This window comes from Callorhinus ursinus, unplaced genomic scaffold (assembly GCF_003265705.2).
Source record: "Callorhinus ursinus isolate GAN/ISIS: 27379988/994484 unplaced genomic scaffold, GSC_fseal_2.0 scaffold13, whole genome shotgun sequence".
Taxonomy (NCBI): Eukaryota; Metazoa; Chordata; class Mammalia; order Carnivora; family Otariidae; genus Callorhinus; species Callorhinus ursinus.
In genome coordinates, this window is record NW_027397075.1 from 27,768,132 (window position 1) to 27,790,623 (window position 22,492).

A 22,492-nucleotide genomic window follows, 5' to 3' on the forward strand; every position below is an offset into this window, starting at 1 on the left:
TGAAATAAATCAATTTCAATAAAATTGAAAGTTCAGAAACAGACACAGATGTAGACAAATATTTAATAAGTGAGAAGGAACAATGAAAGCATGGGAGCATTTAACGATGTTGTGACAGCTGACTAGTCCACACCTCACACCATATGTCGAATTCCAGGTGGATTGAACATTTCAATGTAAGAAAATGAAAGCAAAATGTGGGGGAGGCCTTTCTATGTATGACTTCAAAAGCAGAAAAAACGACCGATAAATTTGACATAAAACATAAATAATACTCTCTAAAACAAATATGTATTGAGGATATCAATCATTTTTCTGTGTTTAAGCTATAATCATTTTATCATTGTGTCTTCATTTCAGTTTAGTTCCTTTTGACATAAAAATTTAAAATACAATTTTAAAAAACTGTAAAAAGTTAAAAATTTCTATTTTTTCTTTAAAGTTTCTTTGCTTTGGGGCTAGAAATGACTTTCTAAAAACCAAACCAGACTGGGACACCTGGGTGGCTCAGTCGGTTAGGTGTCTCACTCTTGATCTCAGCTCAGGTCTTGATCTCAGGGACATGAGTTTAAGCCCCGTGTTGGGCTCCATGCTGCGTGTGGAGCCTACTTAAAAAAAAAAAAATCCAAACAAGACTAATTTTCATTAATACTTTCTTATAATTTTTTCATTGTTTCCTGTTTTATGTTAATTACACAGATGAGAGGTCAAAATATGGCTCTGTCCTATATGAATGGTTTGAGGATGTTATATACCTCTGAATCTCAATTTATTTTCCTGAAAAAAATGGACATAATAATACCAACCGATTAGAGTTGCTTTGGAGATTGAGGGGGGTGGAGGGATGGGTTAGCCTTGTAATGGGTATTAAAGAGGGCACCTATTGAATGGAGCACTTGGTGTTATACGCAAACAATGAATAATGGAACACTACACCAAAAACTAATGATGTAATGTATGGTGATTAACATAATAAAATAAAATTTAAAAAATTACTTTATACAAAGCATTTATCTATCATGCTAGAACCCAGCATATAAAGAGTCAGTAAATGGTAACTACTACTTTTAATGTTACCACATTGCATATTGGACTTCTTGATTTCATTGACATAACAGTATGACTAGAAACTTATGGTAATGGTATTTTTACCTGTTTTTAAAACAAATTTCACATTATTTAATGGTATAGCTTTTCATTTTAAAATTATTTTTAAATGTATGCATTAAAATATTGGCATGTATATACCAATCACAGAAATATGCCAACCAATTAACTCTTTGAAGACTAGTTATATGCAGCATCCTACAACGTGGTCATTTAAAAAGTCCTCAGATGGCCAAGTAATAGTATAATCCAAGAATATTAAAAGGTTCCTTATGCACCAGAATTGCTGAGATTATGAGTTTGAAATATAAATAGGATGTCAACCTTTCTTTATCTTACCTCTAATAGGCCATCCTCTGGTAGATCAGTACAGTGAACAGCATTCTGGATCTTAGTTTTACCAAAGACTGCTCTGAGGGTTCCAGGGCGTAAATGCCGGGCAATTTCCTACAAATGCACAGTCACATATAGTCAGTCGCTCAGTGTTAACAAGAAAAACACCAGCTACATGAAACATTTGAATTATCTGTTTATGAAATACATGTATACAGTGATGGCACTGATTTTTTTCTGGAAATAGCACGAATGTATGAAAACTTTGAGCAATGAAACATTTCAGTTCACTCATAAGGCTTTTTCTGTGACCTGATGTAAAGTCCAGAGGGCGACAATAATTACATCTCTTTTTATCAATAGACTCTGGAAAAATCACATAAAATAGGAACCCAGTTCATTACTGTGAAAGACTTGTATCCTAACAACTTGATAAACTAGTTTGATGGCCCTGATTTCAAAAGATTTTTCAAAATGCTCCATTTGTATCAGCTTAGTACTAGCTCACATTAGAGGAAACAATGGTTACAGATAACTCAAAACTGTGAGTAAAAGAAACAAGAGGTTAAAAAAATTAAAGGTGGGGGAGTATTAATGACCTACTTATTAGTCTTTTTTTTAAATTCTAAATGAAACATTTCTAAAACTTCAATTTTAACTTTGACATATACAAACTAAAAGGGTACTTAATATATATGAATATTTTTAAAAGGGAAACAAATACCTGTGTACCCACTATTCAGTGGAATTAAAATAATACAATAACTTTGAAGTTCCCTGTGTGAGATTTCATCCTGACTCTATTCTATCCCACCCCTACCTCTACCCAGAGGTACCCGTTACTCTCAATTTTATTTAAAGATTGTTTTGTTTAGTTTTCAAAACATTGTTTTTCAGATTTGTCCATGTTGTTGTGTTTAGTAGCAATTCATTTGTTTTTATTACTATACAAATCCCATGTGTGATTGAGCATATTTTATCCATTTTCCTATTGATGGACATTCAACTAATTTCTTCACTCTCCCCCTTTCTTTCTCCTCTCCTTGCTTTGACACACACACACACACACACACACACACACAAAATCACACACAATTCTGCATGTATACAAGAGTTTCGTCTGGATTAGGGCACATACATATTCAATTTTACTAAGTACTGCCACACCATTTTCTTAAGCGGTTATAACAATTTGCCCTCAACCATCAGTGCACAAGAGTTCTCACCACCCACATCAAAATCCCCATTTGATATTGCCTGACTTTTTAATTTTGCTATTCTAGTGGGTGTGAAATGGTGTCTCATTATGTTCTTAGTTCATATTTCCCTGATTACTAAAGAAGGTTAGTGTCCTTTCATATACATCCACTTTTGTAAAATGTTTATTCTTGTCTTTTTCCATCCATTTCCTACTGGGTTATTCTTTTCTTTTTGATTATTACTTTTATATCCTGAATTCTATTTTTTGTCACTTTGCACAATGTAAATATCGTTTCCCAGTCTGAAGCTTATCTTTGGATTTTCTTTAGTATTTTTTTTTATGAACAGAAATACTAAATTTTAATGAAATTAAATTTATCAGTCTTCTCATTTATGATTTGTGCTGTTTCTGAAGGAATTATTCTCTACTCCAAGACCATAAAGATATTCTTCTCTATTATCTTCTAAAATGTTTAAAGTTTTGCCTTCCACATGAAGTTCTTGATCGGCCTACAATTGACTTTTGGTTATGATGTGAGGGGGATATCCATTTCCATTTTGTCCACATGGATATTTAATTGCCCTAGCACTAATTATTGAATAGTTTCCCTCTTTCCCCACCAATCTCCAGTGATTAGCTCTGTTATATATAAGATTTCTGTGTAGGTATGAATCTGTTTATTGGTTTGCTGTTTGGTTCCACTGGATATTTTGTCTATTCATACATCTATATTATACTGTCTTAATTATTATAACTTTATAATAAGTCTTCATCTGGTAGGGCAAGTCCTCCAGATTTTGGTGTTTGAATGCATGAAGTTTGAGTTGCCTATTAGATATCCAAATGAAGTTTTCAAATACATGGTTGGGTATGAATCTAGGATCAGAGGAGTCTTCCACACTGCAAATAGCAATTTGGGGGTCCATAGCATTTTTAAGGTATTTAAAGGTATCAGTCAGATGAGATTGTGAAGGCAGTGAGAGGGGAGACAGGGGCACCATATCATAAGAAAATCAAGGAGAGATGATGAGCAAAGGAGATGGAGAAGGAGCGACCAGCTAGGTAAGAAGAAATCCAGGAGAGTCCTTTCCTAGAAGACAGTGAAGAAAAATGTCAAGGACAGAGAGTCATCAACAATGCTCAATGTTGCTGAGAAGTCACTAAAGACCAAGAACTGAACAATGGATCTAATCAATACGGAGTCACGGATATCCTTGACAAGAGTGGTTTCAGAGGCCTGGTGATGAGCAAAACATGGACTGATGTGGTTTCACGAGAAAATGGGAGTAGAAGAACTGGAAAAAGTGAATACAGGCAACCATTTTGAGGAATTTTGCAGCAAAGAGAAGAGAAATGGAGCAGTAAATGGAGGGAAATGGAATGAAGAGAGGTTTTCCTGGAGAGTGTTATTTTTAAAATGAGAGAAATAATGGCACGTTTACATGCTGATAGGAATCATCCAGTGAAGGGAAATGCTGATGAAGCAGGAAGGAGAATGGAGGATTGCTGGAGTGATGGAGTTACGAGCAGGAGTGGGGGAGTTGACCTTATCTAGGAGCATGGAACATTCATCCTCAGCATCAAGACCGCACAAAGAGCCCACTGCAAGAAGTGGGTATATGCAGTGGTGACAACTTATGGAAATTCTTTATTTTTAATTTTGATTTGGATATAACTTACATAGGTAACATGTATTGGTTTTAAGTGCCGCCTGAATTTTGTCAAATAGACTCAGTAATCACCATCCTAAACAAAATATGGAACATTTCTAAAGTTCCCTCTGGAAGTTTTCTTTTGATTGATTCTATTATGCAGTGAAAAGGGCAGCAAGATTGTCATCAGCTGAGGGGAAGGCTGGAGAGGAGGTTTGGGGGATGTCAGGAGAGAAAAGAAGGTATGAACACATTTTAAGACAGCAGGAAAGTGAATGAACTAGGAAAGTGAAATGTGATTGCTGACAGCACTGAGGGCCCTCCTGTGAGGCCCTTCATTGGTGAGGTTAGTGGTCATGAATGCAAAGGGAGATCATACAGGATAGCTGTGTGTTCTTCTGTAGCCACACTCAGCTGCATGGGTGCAGGCAGAGATTTTGGTAGAAAGTTGAATGTAATGAGGGTTGGGACTTTACCAAAAGAAAACCACAAAACAAGAGAGGGGTAAGGGAGTTGAGGGGTATTCAAGAGAGTGATAATAAGGATGGGCAACAAAAATTGAGTAAGAAAGCAAGAACCTGGGGGTGGGCAGAGGGGTGAGAGGCACTGAAAAGGTAGATCAATGGATCAGAGCTCCTAGTGGGATGGAATGATTATTAAAACTGGTGTTTGAAGAAATGGGCTAGAAAGTTAAGAGAAAGGATACTTGAAATTATTGGAAGTGAGAGGAGAAGGGGGGGGGAAATTAGCAACCCTCAGGGGATTTGCCAGGTGTAATCTGAAACTGGCCCCTGTACTCAGAGGGCAGAGAAAAACTGAAGAAAGAGGTTAGTAGTGGCAGTTTTCATAAGCAAAGGGATCTTGGGTGACAGCAAGGTGAGTGGATTCCTGCACCCACCAGCCATATCTTAGGTTTATACAGAGGCCTTCACTGGGTTCAGTCATGTATACTGTGCAGGTGTTCTCAACACCGCATCATTACGTCAAAGCTGTGTCCTTGGAGCAGCCACTGGGGGGAAAGGCAAGCAGAACCCACATTCCAAGGACAGGGGAGGGGGTGAGGAACCTCTGATCGACTAGATCAACTGGTGGTCATGTCTGTTCAATGACCTTCCCCGACATGGGGTTACAGTGATTTACAATGATCAGTTTTAAGGTGTAACCATGCCCAAGGTCACGTGGAGGGCAAAAATCCTGAGGAACGGAGGATCAAAGACTGAGAGGCCAAAGTACTGAGTCGATCAGCTCTACGGATATGGCAATCACCAAGAGTTATGGCGGCTGCAGCTTCTGGTGCAAAAATGCTGAGCAGCATCCATACCTGTGATTCCATCCCTCTGGCACACCTTAAAAGTGTGCATTTATTTAATTACTTAAGTCTTCCTTTACAAGGTTGTATCAAATGTCAGTTATAAATGTATTACTTAGGAAAAACATTTTGATAAACTAGAAAATAAGGATGCTCTATATTAAATTCATGACTTTCATTCTGTCCCCCCTAATTTTCCTGAAAATTAACCACCTGATATTACACACCTACTCTATTCATGTGGTGGTAAGTTGGCATTCTGTGAAGTAAGATATACTTTGTAAAATCATGAAGGTGGGTACTTATTTTTCTTTTCTTATAATTTGTTAGGAGGAAAACACTTGAAAAGGATTCCATTTAACTGTACTGTTTCATAAGAACTTACCCTGTACCTACTTTATTTGGCATCCACCATTTTCACTAAAATATTACTCTCATATAAGTGACTCTATATGCACAACACTTAAATTCTGAAAAGGTGTGTGTGTGTGGTGGTGTGTGTGGTGGTGGTGGTGGTGGTGGTGGTGGTGGTGGTGGTTGGGGGGGTTCGTTGTTAATATCTAATCATATCGTACTGTGGTGAGAGAATGTGGTCTCTTTGGTCGTCTCTTGAAGGAGTTTGCTGGGATTTTCTTTGCATAGTCAATTTTAGTCAGTGTCTCAAGGGTAGCTGAAAAGAATACTGTCACATCTGTGTGCAGGAAGTTTATTGGGAAGTAGCCTCAGGATCTACACTTGTGGGGAAGTGAGGAATACAGGACTGGGCAGAGGGAGAAGTTGAACTGCAATGAGTAACAACAGCAGCCTCAGATAATCCTACAGGGAGCTCTGGAGCTATGATGACCCTTCAGAGTCATCCTGAATTGAAGCAAACAGGTGAGGCCTTGATCTCTCCAAACTGACAAGTCACTAGATATGGGCTACTCCAAGGAAGGGGCCATGACCTTGGGCAAGGTGACTTTTTTCAATACAAAGCAATATCTGTAAGACTTACTGAATTACTGTCAGCTGCCAAAACATAGCTGGGGAATGGGAACTTCAGTCCTGAAGGTGAGAGAGGGATCTGAGTGGCCCTCCACAGCCTCTACTACTTACATGCAAACACACACACACACACACACACACACACACACACACACACACACACAGACACAATGCAACTGCATATACAGCATATATGACAAATATAATGTTGAAGACCACTATAATCTGATTACCATTCTTTTTAGGTAATGAATTTTTTTTCTCTTTCCTGGGAGGTTTTACATTATCTCTTTATCTAGGCATTGGTCATTTGCCAGTCATTCTGCTTCACAGTCTGTTGACTGCTGTCCAATTCAAAGTGAAGAGCTACATCATTAGTCAGCTTCTTTTTTTTTTTATTCTGTTAATCACCATAAAATACATCATGAGTTTTTGATGTAGTGTTCCATGATTCAATATTTGCATATAACACCTAGTGTTCCATGCAGAACATGCCCTCTTCGATACCCATCACCAGGGTAACCCATCTCCCGCCCCCTCCCCTCTAGAGCCCTCAGTTTGTTTCTCAGAGTCCATAGTCTCTCATGGTTCATCTCCTGCTCCGATTTCCCCACCTTCATTCTTCCCCCCCTCCTATCTTCTTCTCTCTCTTTTTTTTTTTAACATATAATGTATTATTTGTTTCAGAGGTTACGGGTCTGTGATTCAGCATTCTTACACAATTCACAGCACTCACCATAACACATACCCTCCCCAATATCTATCACCCAGCCATCCCATCGCTCCCACCCCCCACCACTCCAGCAAACCTCAGTTGGTTTCCTGAGATTAAGAATTCCTTATATCAGTGAGGTCATATGATACATGTCTTTCTCTGATTGACTTATTTTGCTCAGCATAATACCCTCCAGTTCCATCCACGTCGTTGCAAATGGCAAGCTTTCATTCCTTTCGATGGCTGCATACTATTCCATTCTTATATATATATACCACATCTTCTTTATCCATTCATCTGTTGAAGGACATCTTGGCTTGTTCCATAGTTTGGCTACTGTGGACATTGCTGCTATAAAAATCAGGGTGCACGTACCCCTTCAGATCTCTACATTTGTATCTTTGGGGTAAATACCCAGTAGTGCAATTGCTGGGTCATATGGTAGCTCTATTTTCAAGTTTTTGAAGAAACTCCATACTGTTTTCCAGAGTGGCTGCACCAGCTTGCATTCCCACCAACAGTGTAGGAGGGCTCCCCTTTCTCCACATCCCCACCAACATTTGTTTCCTGACTTGTTAACTTTAGCCATTCTGAATGGTGTGAGGTGGTATCTCATTGAGGTTTTGATTTGGATTTCCCTGATGCCGAGTGATGTTGAGCACTTTTTCATGTGTCCATTGGCCATTTGATTGTCTTCTTTGGAAAAATGTCTGTTCCCATCTTCTGCCCATTTCTTGATTGGATTATTTGTTCTTTGGGTGTTGAGTTTAAGAAGTTCTGTATAGATTTTAGATACTAGCCCTTTATCTGATAAGTCATTTGCAAATATTTTCTCCCATTCTGTCGGTTCTCTTTTGGTTTTGTTGATGGTTTCCTTTGCTGTGAAAAAGCTTTTTATCTTGATGAGGTCCCAATGGTTCATTTTTGCCCTTGCTTCCCTTGCCTTTGGTGATGTTTCTTAGGAAGTTGCTGCGGCTGAGGTCGAAGAGGTTGCTGCCTGTGTTCTCCTTTAGGATTTTGATGGACTCCTGTCTCACATTTAGGTCTTTCAACCATTTGGAGTCTATTTTTGCGTTTGGTGTAAGGAAATGGTCGTTTCGTTCTTCTGTATGTAGCTGTCCAATTTTCCTAACACCATTTGTTGAAGAGACTGTCTTTTTTCCATTGGACATTCTTTCCTGTTTTGTCGAAGATGAGTTGACCATAGAGTTGAGGGTCCATTCTGGGCCCTCTATTCTGTTTCATTGCTTTATGTGTCGGTTTTTGTGCCAGGACCATACTGTCTCAACGATTACAGCTTTGTAATAGAGCTTGAAGTCCAGAATTGTGATGCCAACAGCTTTGCTTTTCTTTTTCAACATTCCTCTGGCTATTCGGGGTCTTTTCTGGTTCCATACAAATTTTAGGATTATTTGCTCCATTTCTTTGAAAAAAGTGGATGGTATTTTGATGGGGATTGTATTGAATGTGTAGATTGCTCTAGGTAGCATTGACATCTTCACAATATTTGTTCTTCCAATCCATGAGCATGGAATGTTTTTCCATTTCTTTGTGTCTTCCTCAATTTCTTTCATGAATATTTTATAGTTTTCTGAATACAGATTCTCTGCCTCTTTGGTTAGATTTATTCCTAGGTATCTTATGGTTTTGGGTGAAATTGTTAATGAGATCAACTCCTCAATTTCAATTTCTTCTGTCTTGTTGTTGGTGTATAGGAATGGCACTGATTTCTGTGCGTTGATTTTATAGCCTGACACTTTACTGAATTTCTGTATGAGTTCTAGCAGTTTTGGGGTGGAGTCTTTTGGGTTTTCCACATAAAGTATCATATCATCTGCAAACAGTGAGAGTTTGACTTCTTTGCCAATTTGTATGTCTTTGATTTCTTTTTGTTGTCTGATTGCTGTGGCTAGGACTTCTAATACTATGTTGAATAGCAGTGGAGCGGTGGTGATAGTGGACATCCCTGCCATGTTCCTGACCTTAAGGGGAACGCTCACAGTTTTTCCCCATTGAAAATGATATTCACTGTGGGTTTTTCATAGATGGCTTTTATGATATTGAGGTATGAACCCTCTATCCCTATACTTTGAAGAGTTTTAATCAAGAAAGAATGCTGTACGTTGTCAAATGCTTTTTCTGCATCTATTGAGAGGATCATATGGTTCTTGTTCTTTCTTTTATTAATGTATTCTATCACATTGATAGATTTGCAGATGTTGAACCAACCTTGCAGCCCAGGCATAAATCCCACTTGGTCGTGGTGAATAATCCTTTTAATGTACTGTTGGATCCTATTGGCTAGTATTTTGGTGAGAATTTTTGCATCCATGTTCACCAAGGATATTGGTCTGTAATTCTCCTTTTTGATGGGGTCTTTGTCTGGTTTGGGAATCAAGGTAATGGTGGCCTCGTAAAATGAGTTTGGAAGTTTTCCTTCCATTTCTATTTTTTGGAACAGTTTCAGATGAACAAATATTAATTCTTCTTTAAATGTTTGGTAGAATTCGCCTGGGAAGCCAGCTGGCCCTGGGCTCTTGTTTTTTGGGAGATTTTTGATGACTGCTTCAATTTCCTTAGTGGTTATAGGTCTGTTCAGGTTTTCTATTTCTTCCTGGTTCAGTTTTGGTAGTTGATACATCTCTAGGAATGCATCCATTTCTTGCAGATTATCTAATTTGCTGGCATAGAGTTGCTCATAATATGTTCTTATAATTGTTTGTATTTCTTTGGTGTTGGTTGTGATCTCTCCTCTTTCATTCACGATTTTATTTATTTGGGTCATTTCTCTTTTCTTTTTGATAAGTCTGGCCAGGGGGTTATCAATCTTGTTAATTCTTTCAAAGAACCAGCTCCTTGTTTTGTTGATCTGTTCTACTGTTCTTTTGGTTTCTATGTCATTGATTTCTGCTCTGATCTTTATTATTTCTCTTCTCCTGCTGGGATTAGGCTTTATTTGCTGTTCACTCTCCAGCTCCTTTAGGTGTAGGGTTAGGTTGTGTATTTGAGACCTTTCTTGTTTCTTGAGAAAGGCTTGGATTGCTATAAACTTTCCTCTTAGGACTGCCTTTGCTGCATCCCAAAGATTTTGAACAGTTGTGTTTCCATTTTCACTGGTTTCCATGAATTTTTTTAATTCTTCTTTAATTTCCTGGTTGACCCATTCATTCTTTAGTAGGATGCTCTTTAGCCTCCATGTATTTGAGTTCTTTCCCACTTTCCTCTTGTGACTGAATTCTAGTTTCAAAGCATCGTGGTCTGAAAATATGTAGGGAATGATCCCAATCTTTTGGTACCGGTTGAGACCTGATTTGTGACCTAGGATGTGATCTATTCTGGAGAATGTTCCACGGGCACTAGAGAAGAATGTGTATTCCATTGCTTTGGGATGGAATGTTCTGAATATGTCTGTGAAGCCCATTTGGTCCAGTGTATCATTTAAAGTCTTTATTTTCTTGTTCATCTTTGGCTTAGATGATCTGTCCATTTCAGTCAGGGGGTGTTAAAGTCCCCCACTATTACTGTATTGTTGTCAATGTGTTTCTTTGCTTTTGTTATTAATTGCCTTATATAATTGGCTGTTCCCATGTTAGGGGCATAGATATTTCCAATTGTTAGATCTTCTTGTTGGATAGACCCTTTAAGTAGGATATAGTGTCCTTCTGCATCTCTTATTATAGTCTTTGGTTCAAAATCTAATTTGTCTGATATAAGGATTGCCACCCCAGCTTTCTTTTGGTGTCCATTAGCATGGTAAATCGTTTTCAGTCCCCTCACTTTCAATCTGGGGTTGTCTTTGGGTCTAAAATGAGTCTCCTGCAGACAGCATATCAATGGGGCTTGTTTTTTTATCCAATCTGAGAGCCTGTGTCTTTTTTTAAAAAATATTTTATTTATTTATTTGAGAGATGGAATGAGATAGAGAGAGCATGAGAGGGAGGAGGGTCAGAGGGAGAAGCAAACCCTCTGCTGAACAGGGAGCCTGATGTGGGACTCAATCCCGGAACTCCAGGATCATGACCTGAGCCAAAGGCAGTCGCCCAACCAACTGAGCTACCCAGGCACCCTGATAGCCTGTGTCTTTTGAATGGGGTATTTAGCCCATTTACATTCAGGGTAACTACTGAAAGATATGAATTTAGTGCCATTGTACTGCCTGTAAGGTGACTGTTACTGTATATTGTCTGTGTTCCTTTCTGGTCTATGTTGCTTTTAGGCTCTCTCTTTGCTCAGAGGACCTCTTTCAATATTTCTTGTAGGCCTGGTTTTGTGTTTGCAAATTCCTTTAGTTTTTGTTTGTCCTGGAAGATTTTTATCTCTCCTTCTATTTTCAGTGACAGCCTAGCTTGGTATAGTATTCTTGGCTGCATATTTTTCTCATTTAGTGCTCTGATATATCATGCCAGTCCTTTCTGGCCTGCCAGGTCTCTGTGGATAGGTCTGTTGCCAATCTAATGTTTCTGCCATTGTATGCTACATATCTCTTCTTCCAAGCTGCTCTCAGGATTTTCTCTTTGTCTGTGAGACTCGTGAGTTTTACTATTAGATGTCGGGGTGTTGGCTTATTTTTATTGATTTTGAGGGGGATTCTCTGTCCCTCCTGGATTTTGATGCCTGTTTCCTTCCCCAAATTAGGTAAGTTCTCTGCTATAATTTGCTCAAATATACCTTCTGCCCCTCTCTCTCTTTCTTCTGGGATCCCAATTATTCTAATATTGTTTCATCTTATGGTATTACTTATCTCTCAAATTCTGCTCTTGTGATCCAGTAGTTGTTTATCTCTCTTTTTCTCAGCTTCTTTATTTTCCATCATTTGGTCTTCTATATCACTAATTCTCTCTTCTGCCTCATTTATCCTGGCAGTTAGATCCTCCATTTTTGATTGTACCTCATTAATAGCCTTTTTGATTTCAACTTGGTTAGATTTTAGTTCTCTTATTGCTCCAGAAAGGGTTTCCCTAATATCTTCCATGATTTTTTCAAGCCCAGCTAGTATCTTAAAATCATCATTCTGAACTCTAGTTCCGACATCTTACTCATGTCCATATTGATTAGGTCCCTGGCACCTGTACTCTCTCTTGTTCTTTTTTTTTTTTTTTTTGAGGTGATTTTTTCCATCTTGTCATTTTGTCCAGAGGAGAATGGATGAATGAGAGAACATAATGCTAACAGGGTAACAACGTCCCCAGAAAATATACACTAAACAAATCAGAAGAGACCTGAAACCGGGGTAAAAGAAAGGGAAAGAAAGAAAAAAGAAAAAGAAAATGAAAAGAACAAAACAAAAAAACAGAATATGATCAGATGTGATCAGGCTGGTGCATAGATCAGTGCCACACACTAGATTTTGCGCATATTTTGGTGTGTTAGAAGAAAATGCCTCCCAAAATTTTAAAGAAAGAAAAACTTATATATGTACAAAAATAAGGGTTAATACGATGAAGGCATGGAATATGACTGTAAAGATGAAAATTATAAAAGATTTTATAAGAGGAATTGATAAGGTAAGAAGTTGGTTGAAAAAAGAAAGAAGAGGATTTAAAAAAAAAAAAGTGGAGAGAATGTGATCAGGCAGGAGACTAGAACAAAGCCATACACTAGAGATTTAGGGTATATTTTGGTCTGTTAGAAGAAACTGTATCCCAAAATTTTAAAGAGAGAACAACTTATATATATGTACCAAAAATAGGGTTAAGTACTATGAAGGGATAGAATATGTCTATAAAAATGAAAAATAAAAAAGATTTTTTTAAAAAGGAATTGATAAGATGTTGGTTGAAAAAGGGAAAAAGAAAAACCCAAAAAAAGAAAAAAAAAGAAAGTTAAAAAAATTAACTTTAAAGACTAAAGAATCAAGGGGGAAAAAGCCATGAATTCTATGTGCAGTATTCCCCTAGCCCTGGAGTTCCCCTGTTCTCATTGATCAGTAAACTTGGTCTTGGCGGGCTGTTCTCGCTGATCTTCTGGGGGAGGGGCCTGTTGCCGTGGTTCCCAAGTGTCTTTGCCGGAGGTGGAATTGCCCCGCCCTTGCGGGGGTCCAGGCTCAGTAATCTGCTTGGGTTTACTCTCGGGAGCTTTTGTTCCCTGCAAGCTTTCCGTACAGCTTTGGAGGATGAGAGTGAAAATGGCGGCCTCCCAGTCTCCGCCCTGGAGGAGCCAAGAACTCGGCGCCCCGCTCCTCAGTGCGCCCCCAGAGAAAAGCAGTCAGTCACTCCTGTCTCCCCGGTCTCCGGCCGCACTCCGTGCTCACCCGGCCTGTGACCGAGCATTTCTATCTCTGGCACCCGACCCCGTATGGAGTCCCCAAACCCAGCAGATCCCTGCAGTGCGTTCTCGTGCTGCTCCTCCTGGGGGAGGAAGGGGAGTCTCCCCGGATCTGCCACTTGTTGGGTCCCTGCTGGAGAAGCAGTGGCCCGACTGTTGTTGCACATCACGGTTTATGGCAACCCCAAGCTGAGAGCCCACGCCTCAGCTCCGTCTCTGCAGCCGGCTTCCCTGCTCTGATACTTGAGAGGTCTGTTGCACTCAGGCACCCCTGGTCTTTCTGTGACCCCAACGGTCCTGAGCCCACACTGTCCCACGAGGTTCCACCCCCCGCTTAGCCACTGGAGCGACGTCCCTCAGTGGAGCCGACTTCTAAAAGTTCCAATTTTGTGCTCCGCTGCTCTATCACTTGCTAGTAGCAGCTGACAGAGTCCCCCTCCCCCTCTGTCTATCTTCCCGATTATCGCCTTGGATTCACTTCTCCGCATGTCCTACTTTCCAGTAAGTGGTCGCTTCTCTGTTCAGAGAGTTGCTGCTATTCTTTTCTTCAATCTCCTGTTGAGTTCGTAGGTGTTCAGAATGGTTTGATCCCTATCCAGCTGAATTCCTAGGACCAGACGAAATTTAGGTCTCCTACTTCTGCACCATCTTGCTTTCCCCCCGAAATTTACTGATTTTTTATAGAACTTTTAAGAAAGGCGACTTAATGATCAACTATACAGTATATTCATGCAGTGAGTGGTGCGTTGTGGATAATAACACCTGGTCATTAGTCTAATTTCAAAAAAATTCTAAGTAAAAGGAAAAAGTCTTCTCTAAACTATAGGGTAACAATGTCAGCAACGATATAGACAAGAGGATGAATATTAAAAGAGGAACTAGCATAGTTTCAGTCAGCTACAAAACTGTGAAGCAAAACAGAATATAATGGTATAATTATTGCCCTCATTTCACAGAAAACAAGGGTAATAGGATAACTTAATATTAAAGACCAAATAAGCAAGTGCCATAATTAAAGCAGCAAATATTCATGCTTTTAGCCAAGGAGTCCTGTAATATTATAGAGTACATGCTGAATTCTTGCCTTGACTCCTCTGGTACTTCAAAAACATCCCACCGAAGCTGACCCTCGAGGAGCTTTTCCATTTGCATGAAACTTTGCATTAACTAGTGCAGTTACAGTTTTATATTCCTGGGGTATGAGCAATATCAGACTAATTCACAACTAAAACAAGGTAATGGAATACTGAAGGAATTGGGAGTAGGAAAGGGAACCACAAAAGAGATCCAAAGGCTACTTTCTGTAAGTCTAAGGATCCTTCTAGAACCTATGCACAGGACTCAGAAAGATTAATTGCAAAATTAAACTCAACTACTTATGTATTAATCTTATTGAATGAACTGTCAGAGAATTCACAGTAAATACACTTATCTTACTAACTCTGGAGACCACATGATTTGCTTAAATATGAGGAATCATTAAAACACCTGGCTTGTGAACTCTTGACAGGCTTCATATCTCACTTTTCATTTAGTAGAAATTAGATGTAATGTAAATTTATAGAACCTGAAGTGGGTGATAATTAAATGGGATTTCAGGTGAAACATTTAGACAATTCAATCCTGTCTGTTGCACTAGGCTTCAATAGACCAGGTGCCATAGTAATCATTTCCTCTTAATGAGCTGTTTGCTACTTTAGCCAACAACAGGCACTGGCTGACACAGGTGTTATTTTAAAATAAAAATGATGATTCCTTCATTCTCTTTTTAAATAGTTGGGTAAATCTCTTTGCTCACTTTTATGTAAATTACTTTATAGTTTAGCAACACCCACAAGGATTCATTTATATTAAGTCTGTGAACATATATGTCAGTATAGAGGAAAAATGATATAACTTTTTGGTAAATATTTTCCTGTTTTCTGTTTTTCCCAAATGCTACATTTAGGAGATTTAACCTTTGAAGTATGTCATATTACTACTGAGAAACTTGAGAGGCATTCTCAATCTCTCCCCCAAAAAGAAGTGCTCCGCACAGTCTACCCCATCCTGATAAAATAAAGAATTGCTACACAATCCTCCTTGACTCTCCTAAAAAACACAGCTCAATACTCAGAAACTCCTCTAAAAGAACAAAACAATGAAACAGTTGGGACCCATTCTTGGCACCTTTAGTGCCCAATTTATTATAAAGTCCTGTCAATAAAATGCTGAAATATAGTCCACATCAGTCTATTTCTCTTTTCCTCCACCTTGTCACCATATTCTATTGATTCCTTAGATTTCACTCTTCCCGGTGCTCCCGATAAATACATTCTCCACAAAGTAGTCAGAGTGAGGCTATACAACATAAGTTGAATCATACCATCTCCCTACCTAAGATGCTTTCCTTAACAGAAAATCTAAAATGTTTAACATGCTCTAGAAAGGCCTACAGGATCTGATTCCTGCTTTCTTCTCCACTTGCACCTGAAATAATCTAGTCACTTCCACCTCTTCCGGTTTTCAGAGCCACTAAGCTCTTTCCTGGCTCCAGCATAAAAACACATACTATTCCCTTTGAATATTCTGGCTCAGAAGTTTTTCTCCCTCTTCTCAAGAGGTTCACGTTCCTAACAAATGGTTCAGAATAAGCAACATAAATAAGATCAAGTAGATTCTATAGAACGGCTCTCTCAACCCTTCATCCTACCCTCCTTCCAGATGGCAGTTAGAAATCTAAAAAATTACATTCTCTAGACACCCTTTATGCTAGAGTTCTTGATGTAAACTGTGTTCCTCCAATGAGATCTGGAAGGCAGAACTGAACACAGTCCATCCATCTACCTGCTGATGTTGCCCCTGGCAGACAAGGTGGGACCCACGAGTGTTTAGAGGCAGCTGTGGTGGCTGGACTCAGTGTCTGAGTCACCAGATTCTGTGACAGTCAGTGGTGATGGCAGCAGCAGAGGCAGCAGCAGCTTCTGGCTTAGATGCAGCTGCAGTGAGGTGAGGTGACCTTGAAATCAATAGCTCCAGTGGTCCAACAAACTCCTTAGTATATACAGGTATGCTTCAAATTATAAAATAGGACAGAGAGTTTACAAGATTTAAGATTATCTATCCTATAGTAGCAACATAAATCTCAGAAGTTAGTGGAAATATCTTGGTGTCCTTAAAGGTCTAGTTTCAGTATACTGAACTGAATTAAGTGAGATAATGCCCATAAAATGTCTAATAGTGTCTGGCCAAATTGGAGGCACTCAACAGTAGATACAGTCATCATCTTCATAATATTATAAATAAACTCCTAAGATTATAGCTAATAATGAAGGATTTACATACTGCTTTTCATTTTTAAAAGATACAATATTTCAGATGTACCTCACGACCCCCTATTGTGTTGACAATGCAGACAGTTTTCACCTTTTATAGGTCTGGATAACCTGGTTCTACAGTCTTAGACTTCCTGTCCAGCACCGAAAAAAGACTGTATCCAAAGATCAACCACTTTGGGCAAACTCTTAATATCCAAACGTGCCCCAGGTCTGCTACAATTCCCTTTAAAGTTGCCAGGAGTCTATCCCTATCACCACAGTTCACCCTCTCACCTTGTTTAAACCACAGTGGTCTCCTAACTGTGGTTAGCAAGCCAGCTTGCTTCCACTGACAAAAATTTATTTGATATCTGATTCACTCTTGTCATCTGTAAATGCCTTAAGGACAAGGGCTATGATTTTTGTATATCCAACACACAGAGAATGCTCATGAAAGATTCACTGAGTAACAGTAGTAATAATTTAGTGCAGGATTGAATACATGAATGAAATGATCACATGCTCAAATATATACACTTCATTAACCTGTTTAACAAAAGGGTAGAAAAATTAGACCTCTCGGTTACTAATAATCCAGTGGCCCTTTTGGGTTTGTTACACTCGTGAGACATGCTTATTTTAAGGAATCCTGAAGCATATCCTTTTGAAATGAAAGTAATCACTACTTAATTTATCTATTTTGTGGGTTGATGGTTTTGTGTATCAGATTTTCTCAAATTAGGGCACACCTGTTTGAGAACAGAATCAAGAACTCTAAGCACTAATCCCACAGCTCTGAAAGTGACTTGCTTTGTGACCTTGATTGAGGATACTACTACTCTTTCATCACAGATACAGAACACCCTGTGGTGAATATGAAATAAGATGGGAGCAGTCCACCAGAGTGGCATTAGGCATATAAGCACATACTCATAAATGACTTTTCCAGTTGGGATAGTAAGAAACACCCAAATTCCCCAAAGGGCTACTGAATCTTCTGGTGAATATTCATAGTGTATAAAGGACAAACTCTTTCTAAACATTAGCGGTCACATTATAGTTAATCATCTTTCATCTTATTTGAACTTCTCTATTACCTCTTTCTAAAACACATACACTCCTCTATTGCTCTATAATGCAATAAGTCACATTTTTATATAGGACTTGAGGCAAGATCCTCACTTAAAAAGGAAATAAACTCTGTTCACCAAAGTTACAATGTCATCATTTTCTTGATTATATATTTTTTATAAGTACACATTTGTGCACAAAATATGCTAAATTTTTCTATGAATGAGAATACTTGATAAATCAGAATACCCCTTGACCTAGATAAGTCAGATTATAGCTGTTGCCCTCAGAAGCATCTTGTTCCCTTCCCTAAGAGTTTATTGTAAAAAGGTATTTTTTTAAAATTTTTTTCTCATCTTTAGTCTTTAACTGTAATAGCCTTTTTAAAAGAAAAACTTCTCTTCGGGAGTTATATTCAAAGAGGTAACTTTAATCCCCTGAAATTCACTTTCCCTTCCTAACAGAATTGTAAACTATCATCTTGAAACACAAAATTTACAATGGAAAAAAAACATTCCATTTCCTCATTCTTTTCCAGACTCTGATCTCTGCTTTTGTCTGCCAAAACAATGTTCAGAACACCTTACAGAAACCTCATTTTCTCTTGTACAGCTGGAATGAAATAATTTCTTTTTTTTTTAAGATTTTATGTATTTGACAGACAGACACAGCAAGAGAGGGAACAGAAGCAGGGGGAGTGGGAGAGGGAGAGGGAGAAGCAGGCTTCCCTCCAAGCAGGAAGCCCGATGCGGGGCTTGATCCCAGGACCCTGGGATCATGACCTGAGCTGAAGGCAGATGCTTAACGACTGAGCCACCCAGGTACCCCTGAAATAATTTTTTTTTCTTAACAAATGATAACTCTGAACTTTAATCTGTGCAGTTGAATATTTTAGAAAACCAAAGGAAAAGTAATTTCAAAACTTTCATTTGACAGTAATTAGAATGAATACGGCATCTCCAACCCTAGTCTTCTAGTACCTCAAACACATGTCCCCAAATAATTATCTTCCACTATACCCTGCAACCTCCAGGCACCAGTTCAATATTTCTTCTTTTGTTCCTAGTGGCATCACTATCCTCCCAAATGTTCAGGCAAGATAATTTAAAACTATTTCTAACAATTTCAGTCATTACACACACAAGTTGGTCACTACCTAATTTGTTAATTTTATTTGTTAATATCCCCCATTTATTCAGTATTTATTGATACCTATAGCATGTGAGGTACTGATGCTGGAGATAAGGAAATAAGGTTTAATTAATTAATTTAATTAATAAAACATGATACTTTTATTCTAAGAAGTCTTACAAGATGTCAGGTAAATAGATAGTGATGTTCTAGGAATTGTTTAACAAATGGCTGTCAAAAAATAAACAACAAACTGATCTGTATTGTTTGCCCAATTCCATGGTGTAAATAGTCCCACCATGACAGAACATGGAATTGGGAAGTAATGCCAACAACTGGATCTTGCAAGCTGGTGCAAGCTGATAACCACCACCATAAAAGCCCTCTCAATGTGACAAAAGCTCTCCTGAGGATATAATTCAAAGTGCTCTGGGAACACAAGGAAGGGTACTCAGGGCAGGTTTCTTCTTGGTTCTGTGAACTTCTTTCCATTCCTCACAGCTACTCCCTTAGTTTAGCAAGGTGCAAGGGAAGCCAGCATGATGGCTTTTTCCCTAACTCAATCACCTCTGGTAGCTCCCCACTCCTTAAAAAATAAGTTCAAACTTTTAAGGTATGGTAACTCAAGGTGCTTCTCAATTTTGCCCTGAGGTATTCTTTTAGCCTCATCACTTCATATATATCTATATGATTTATGCCTTAGAAAATATTTAGAAGTGGTAAAGGCTACTGAAAGAGAAATACAAAATTGCTCATAGACCCAGGACATAAAAGAGAACATACATATTTGCCTTAACAGTGAATCTTCTTATACAACTTGCATTGAGTCCTGTCTATTCTCTGTGATACTCAACATGCCTGTCAAACACAGTGGGGTGGAGAAGTTTATCAATAATTTATTTACTCTTCCCTGACTTGGAATGTATTTTTATTTCAACACAACTTGTTCATGCTATTCCTTGGAGTATATTTTCCCTGTTATTCTTTGGTCAGTGAAACCCTAAGCCTCCACAAGAAAAGTCCCTCCATGAAGTATTTCCTAATCCCCAGCTGGAGTTAATAACTCTCTGTGCTACAAAGGGCACTTAGCACAGTGTAACTTGTATTGTAACTGAAATTATGTTGGCTGTCTCTCTGTAAGAGTGTTGATCAGCACTATTTGCAGATGACATGATATTGTACATATAAACTCCAAAAGACTCCACCAAAAAACTAGAAGTAATATGTGAATTCAAAATTAATACTCAGAAATTGGTAGTGTTTCTACACACTAATAATGAAGTAGCAGAAAGAGAAATTAAGAAAACAATTCCATTTACAATCACACCGGAAAGAATAAAATACCTTCAAATATACTTAACTGTCGAGGTGAAAGCCTATACCCTGAAAACTATAAAACACTGATGAAAGAAATTGAAGATGACACAAACAAATGGAAAGATATTCCATGATATGGATTATAATTAACATTGTTAAAATGTCCGTACTACCCAAAGCAATCTACAGATTCCATGCAATCCCCATAAAAATGCCAGTAGCATTTTTCACAGAACCAGAACAAATAATACTAAACTTTGTATGCAACCACAATAGATCCCAAATAGCCAGAGGAATCTGAGAAAGAACAAAGCTGGATGTATTAGAATTCCAGACTTCAAGATACAGTAGAAAGCTGTAGTCATCAATACAGTATGATACTGGCACAAAAATAGGCACAGATCAAAGGAACAGAGAGCCCAGAAATAAACCCATGTTTATATGGCCAATTAATCTATGACAAATCAGGCAACAATATACAATGGGAAAAAAAACAGTATCTTCAATAAATGTTTAGAAAACTGGACAGCTACATGTAAAAGAGTGAAACTGGACCACTTTCTAACACCATAGTCAAAAATAAATTCAAAATGTATTAAAGACCTACAGGTGAGACCTGAAACCATAAAAATCCTAGAAGAGAACACAGGCAGTAATTTCTCTGACATTGGTCATAACAACATTTTTCTAGATATGTCTCCTAAGGTAAGAGAAACAAAAATAAAAATAAGCCATTGACATTATGTCCAAATAAAAAGCTTTTGCACAGCAAGGGAAACCAACAAAATGAAAAGGCTACCTACTGAATGGGCAAAGATATTTGTAAAGGATGTATCTGTTAAGGGGTTAGTACCCCAAATATATAATGTATACAATTCAACACCAAAAAACCAAACAATCCAATTAAAAACTGGGCAAAAGACCTGAATAGACACTTTTCCAAAGAAGACATATAGATGTCTAACAGACACATGAAAAGATGCTCCACATCACTCATCATCAGGGAAATGCAAATCAAAACCACAATGAGATATCACACCTGTCAGAATGGCCAGAATGAAAAAGAAGAAATAACAAGTGTTGGCAAGGATTTGGAGAAAAATGAACCCTCATACATTGTCGGTGGGAGTGTAAATTGGTGCAGCCACTGTGGAAAACCGTATGGAGGTTCCTCAAAAAATTAAAAATGGAAATGCTATATGACCCAATAATTCCACTACTGGATATTTACCCAAAGAAACAAAAATACTAATTTGAAAAGATATATGCACCCTTATGTTTACTGCACATTAGATACAATAGCCAAGACATGGAAAACAACCTAAGTGTCCATTGATAGATGAAAGGATAAGGAATATGTGGTGTATATATATGGGATATTATGCAGCCATAAAAAGGAATGAGAGCTTGCCATTTGCAACAACGTGGATGGAACTGGAGGGTATAATGCTACGTGATATACATCAGAGAAAGACAAATACCATATGATTTGACTAATATGTGAAATTTAAGAACAAATCAAGTGAATAAACAAAAATATATAGAGAGAAACAAAAAACCAGACTCTTAAATATAGAATACAAACCAGTGGTTACCATAGGGCAGGTGGATGGGGAGATGGGGAAAATAGATAAAGAGGATTAAGAGTACACTTATCTTGATGAGCACTGGGAAGTGTAGAGAATTGTTGAATTATACTATACACCTGAAACTAATATAACACTGTATGTTGATTGCACTTGAATTAAAAAAAGAAAAAGGTGTAAAGTTAGTTGGTGAATTCGGGATTTTTCTAGTTTTTTTGAGTGAGGCTTGGAAGTCTATGTATTTCCCCCATAGGACTAGAGAAAAAGCAACAAACGATGCCTAAGCCACACATTAGAAGAGAAATAATTAAGATTAGAGCAGAGATCAATGAAATAGAAACCAGAAACACAGTAGATCAGATCAACAAAACTAGAAGCTGGTTCTCTGAAAGAATTAATAAGATCGATAAACCACTGGCCAGACTTATCCAAAAGAAAAGAGAAAGGACCCAAACTAATAAAATTATGAATGAAAGGGAAGAGATCATGACTACACCAAGGAAATAGAAAAAATATTAGAAATTAT

General features: G+C 38.1%; 1 protein-coding gene across 4 annotated transcripts in view; it reads right to left on the reverse strand.

Annotated features, from left to right (window-relative positions):
- NME7 (NME/NM23 family member 7) overlaps positions 1-22,492 on the reverse strand; it is a 311,708-nt gene that overhangs the window by 50,731 nt on the left and 238,485 nt on the right. For 3 of the 4 annotated variants that reach the window (XM_073899976.1, XM_073899978.1, XM_025877599.2), the window contains one exon: positions 1,447-1,554. The exons of the other annotated variant lie outside the window; for it this stretch is intronic. In XM_073899976.1, the coding sequence (XP_073756077.1) occupies positions 1,447-1,554 (108 nt within the window). The remainder of the gene's footprint in view (positions 1-1,446; positions 1,555-22,492) is intronic. 4 annotated transcript variants of the gene reach the window in all.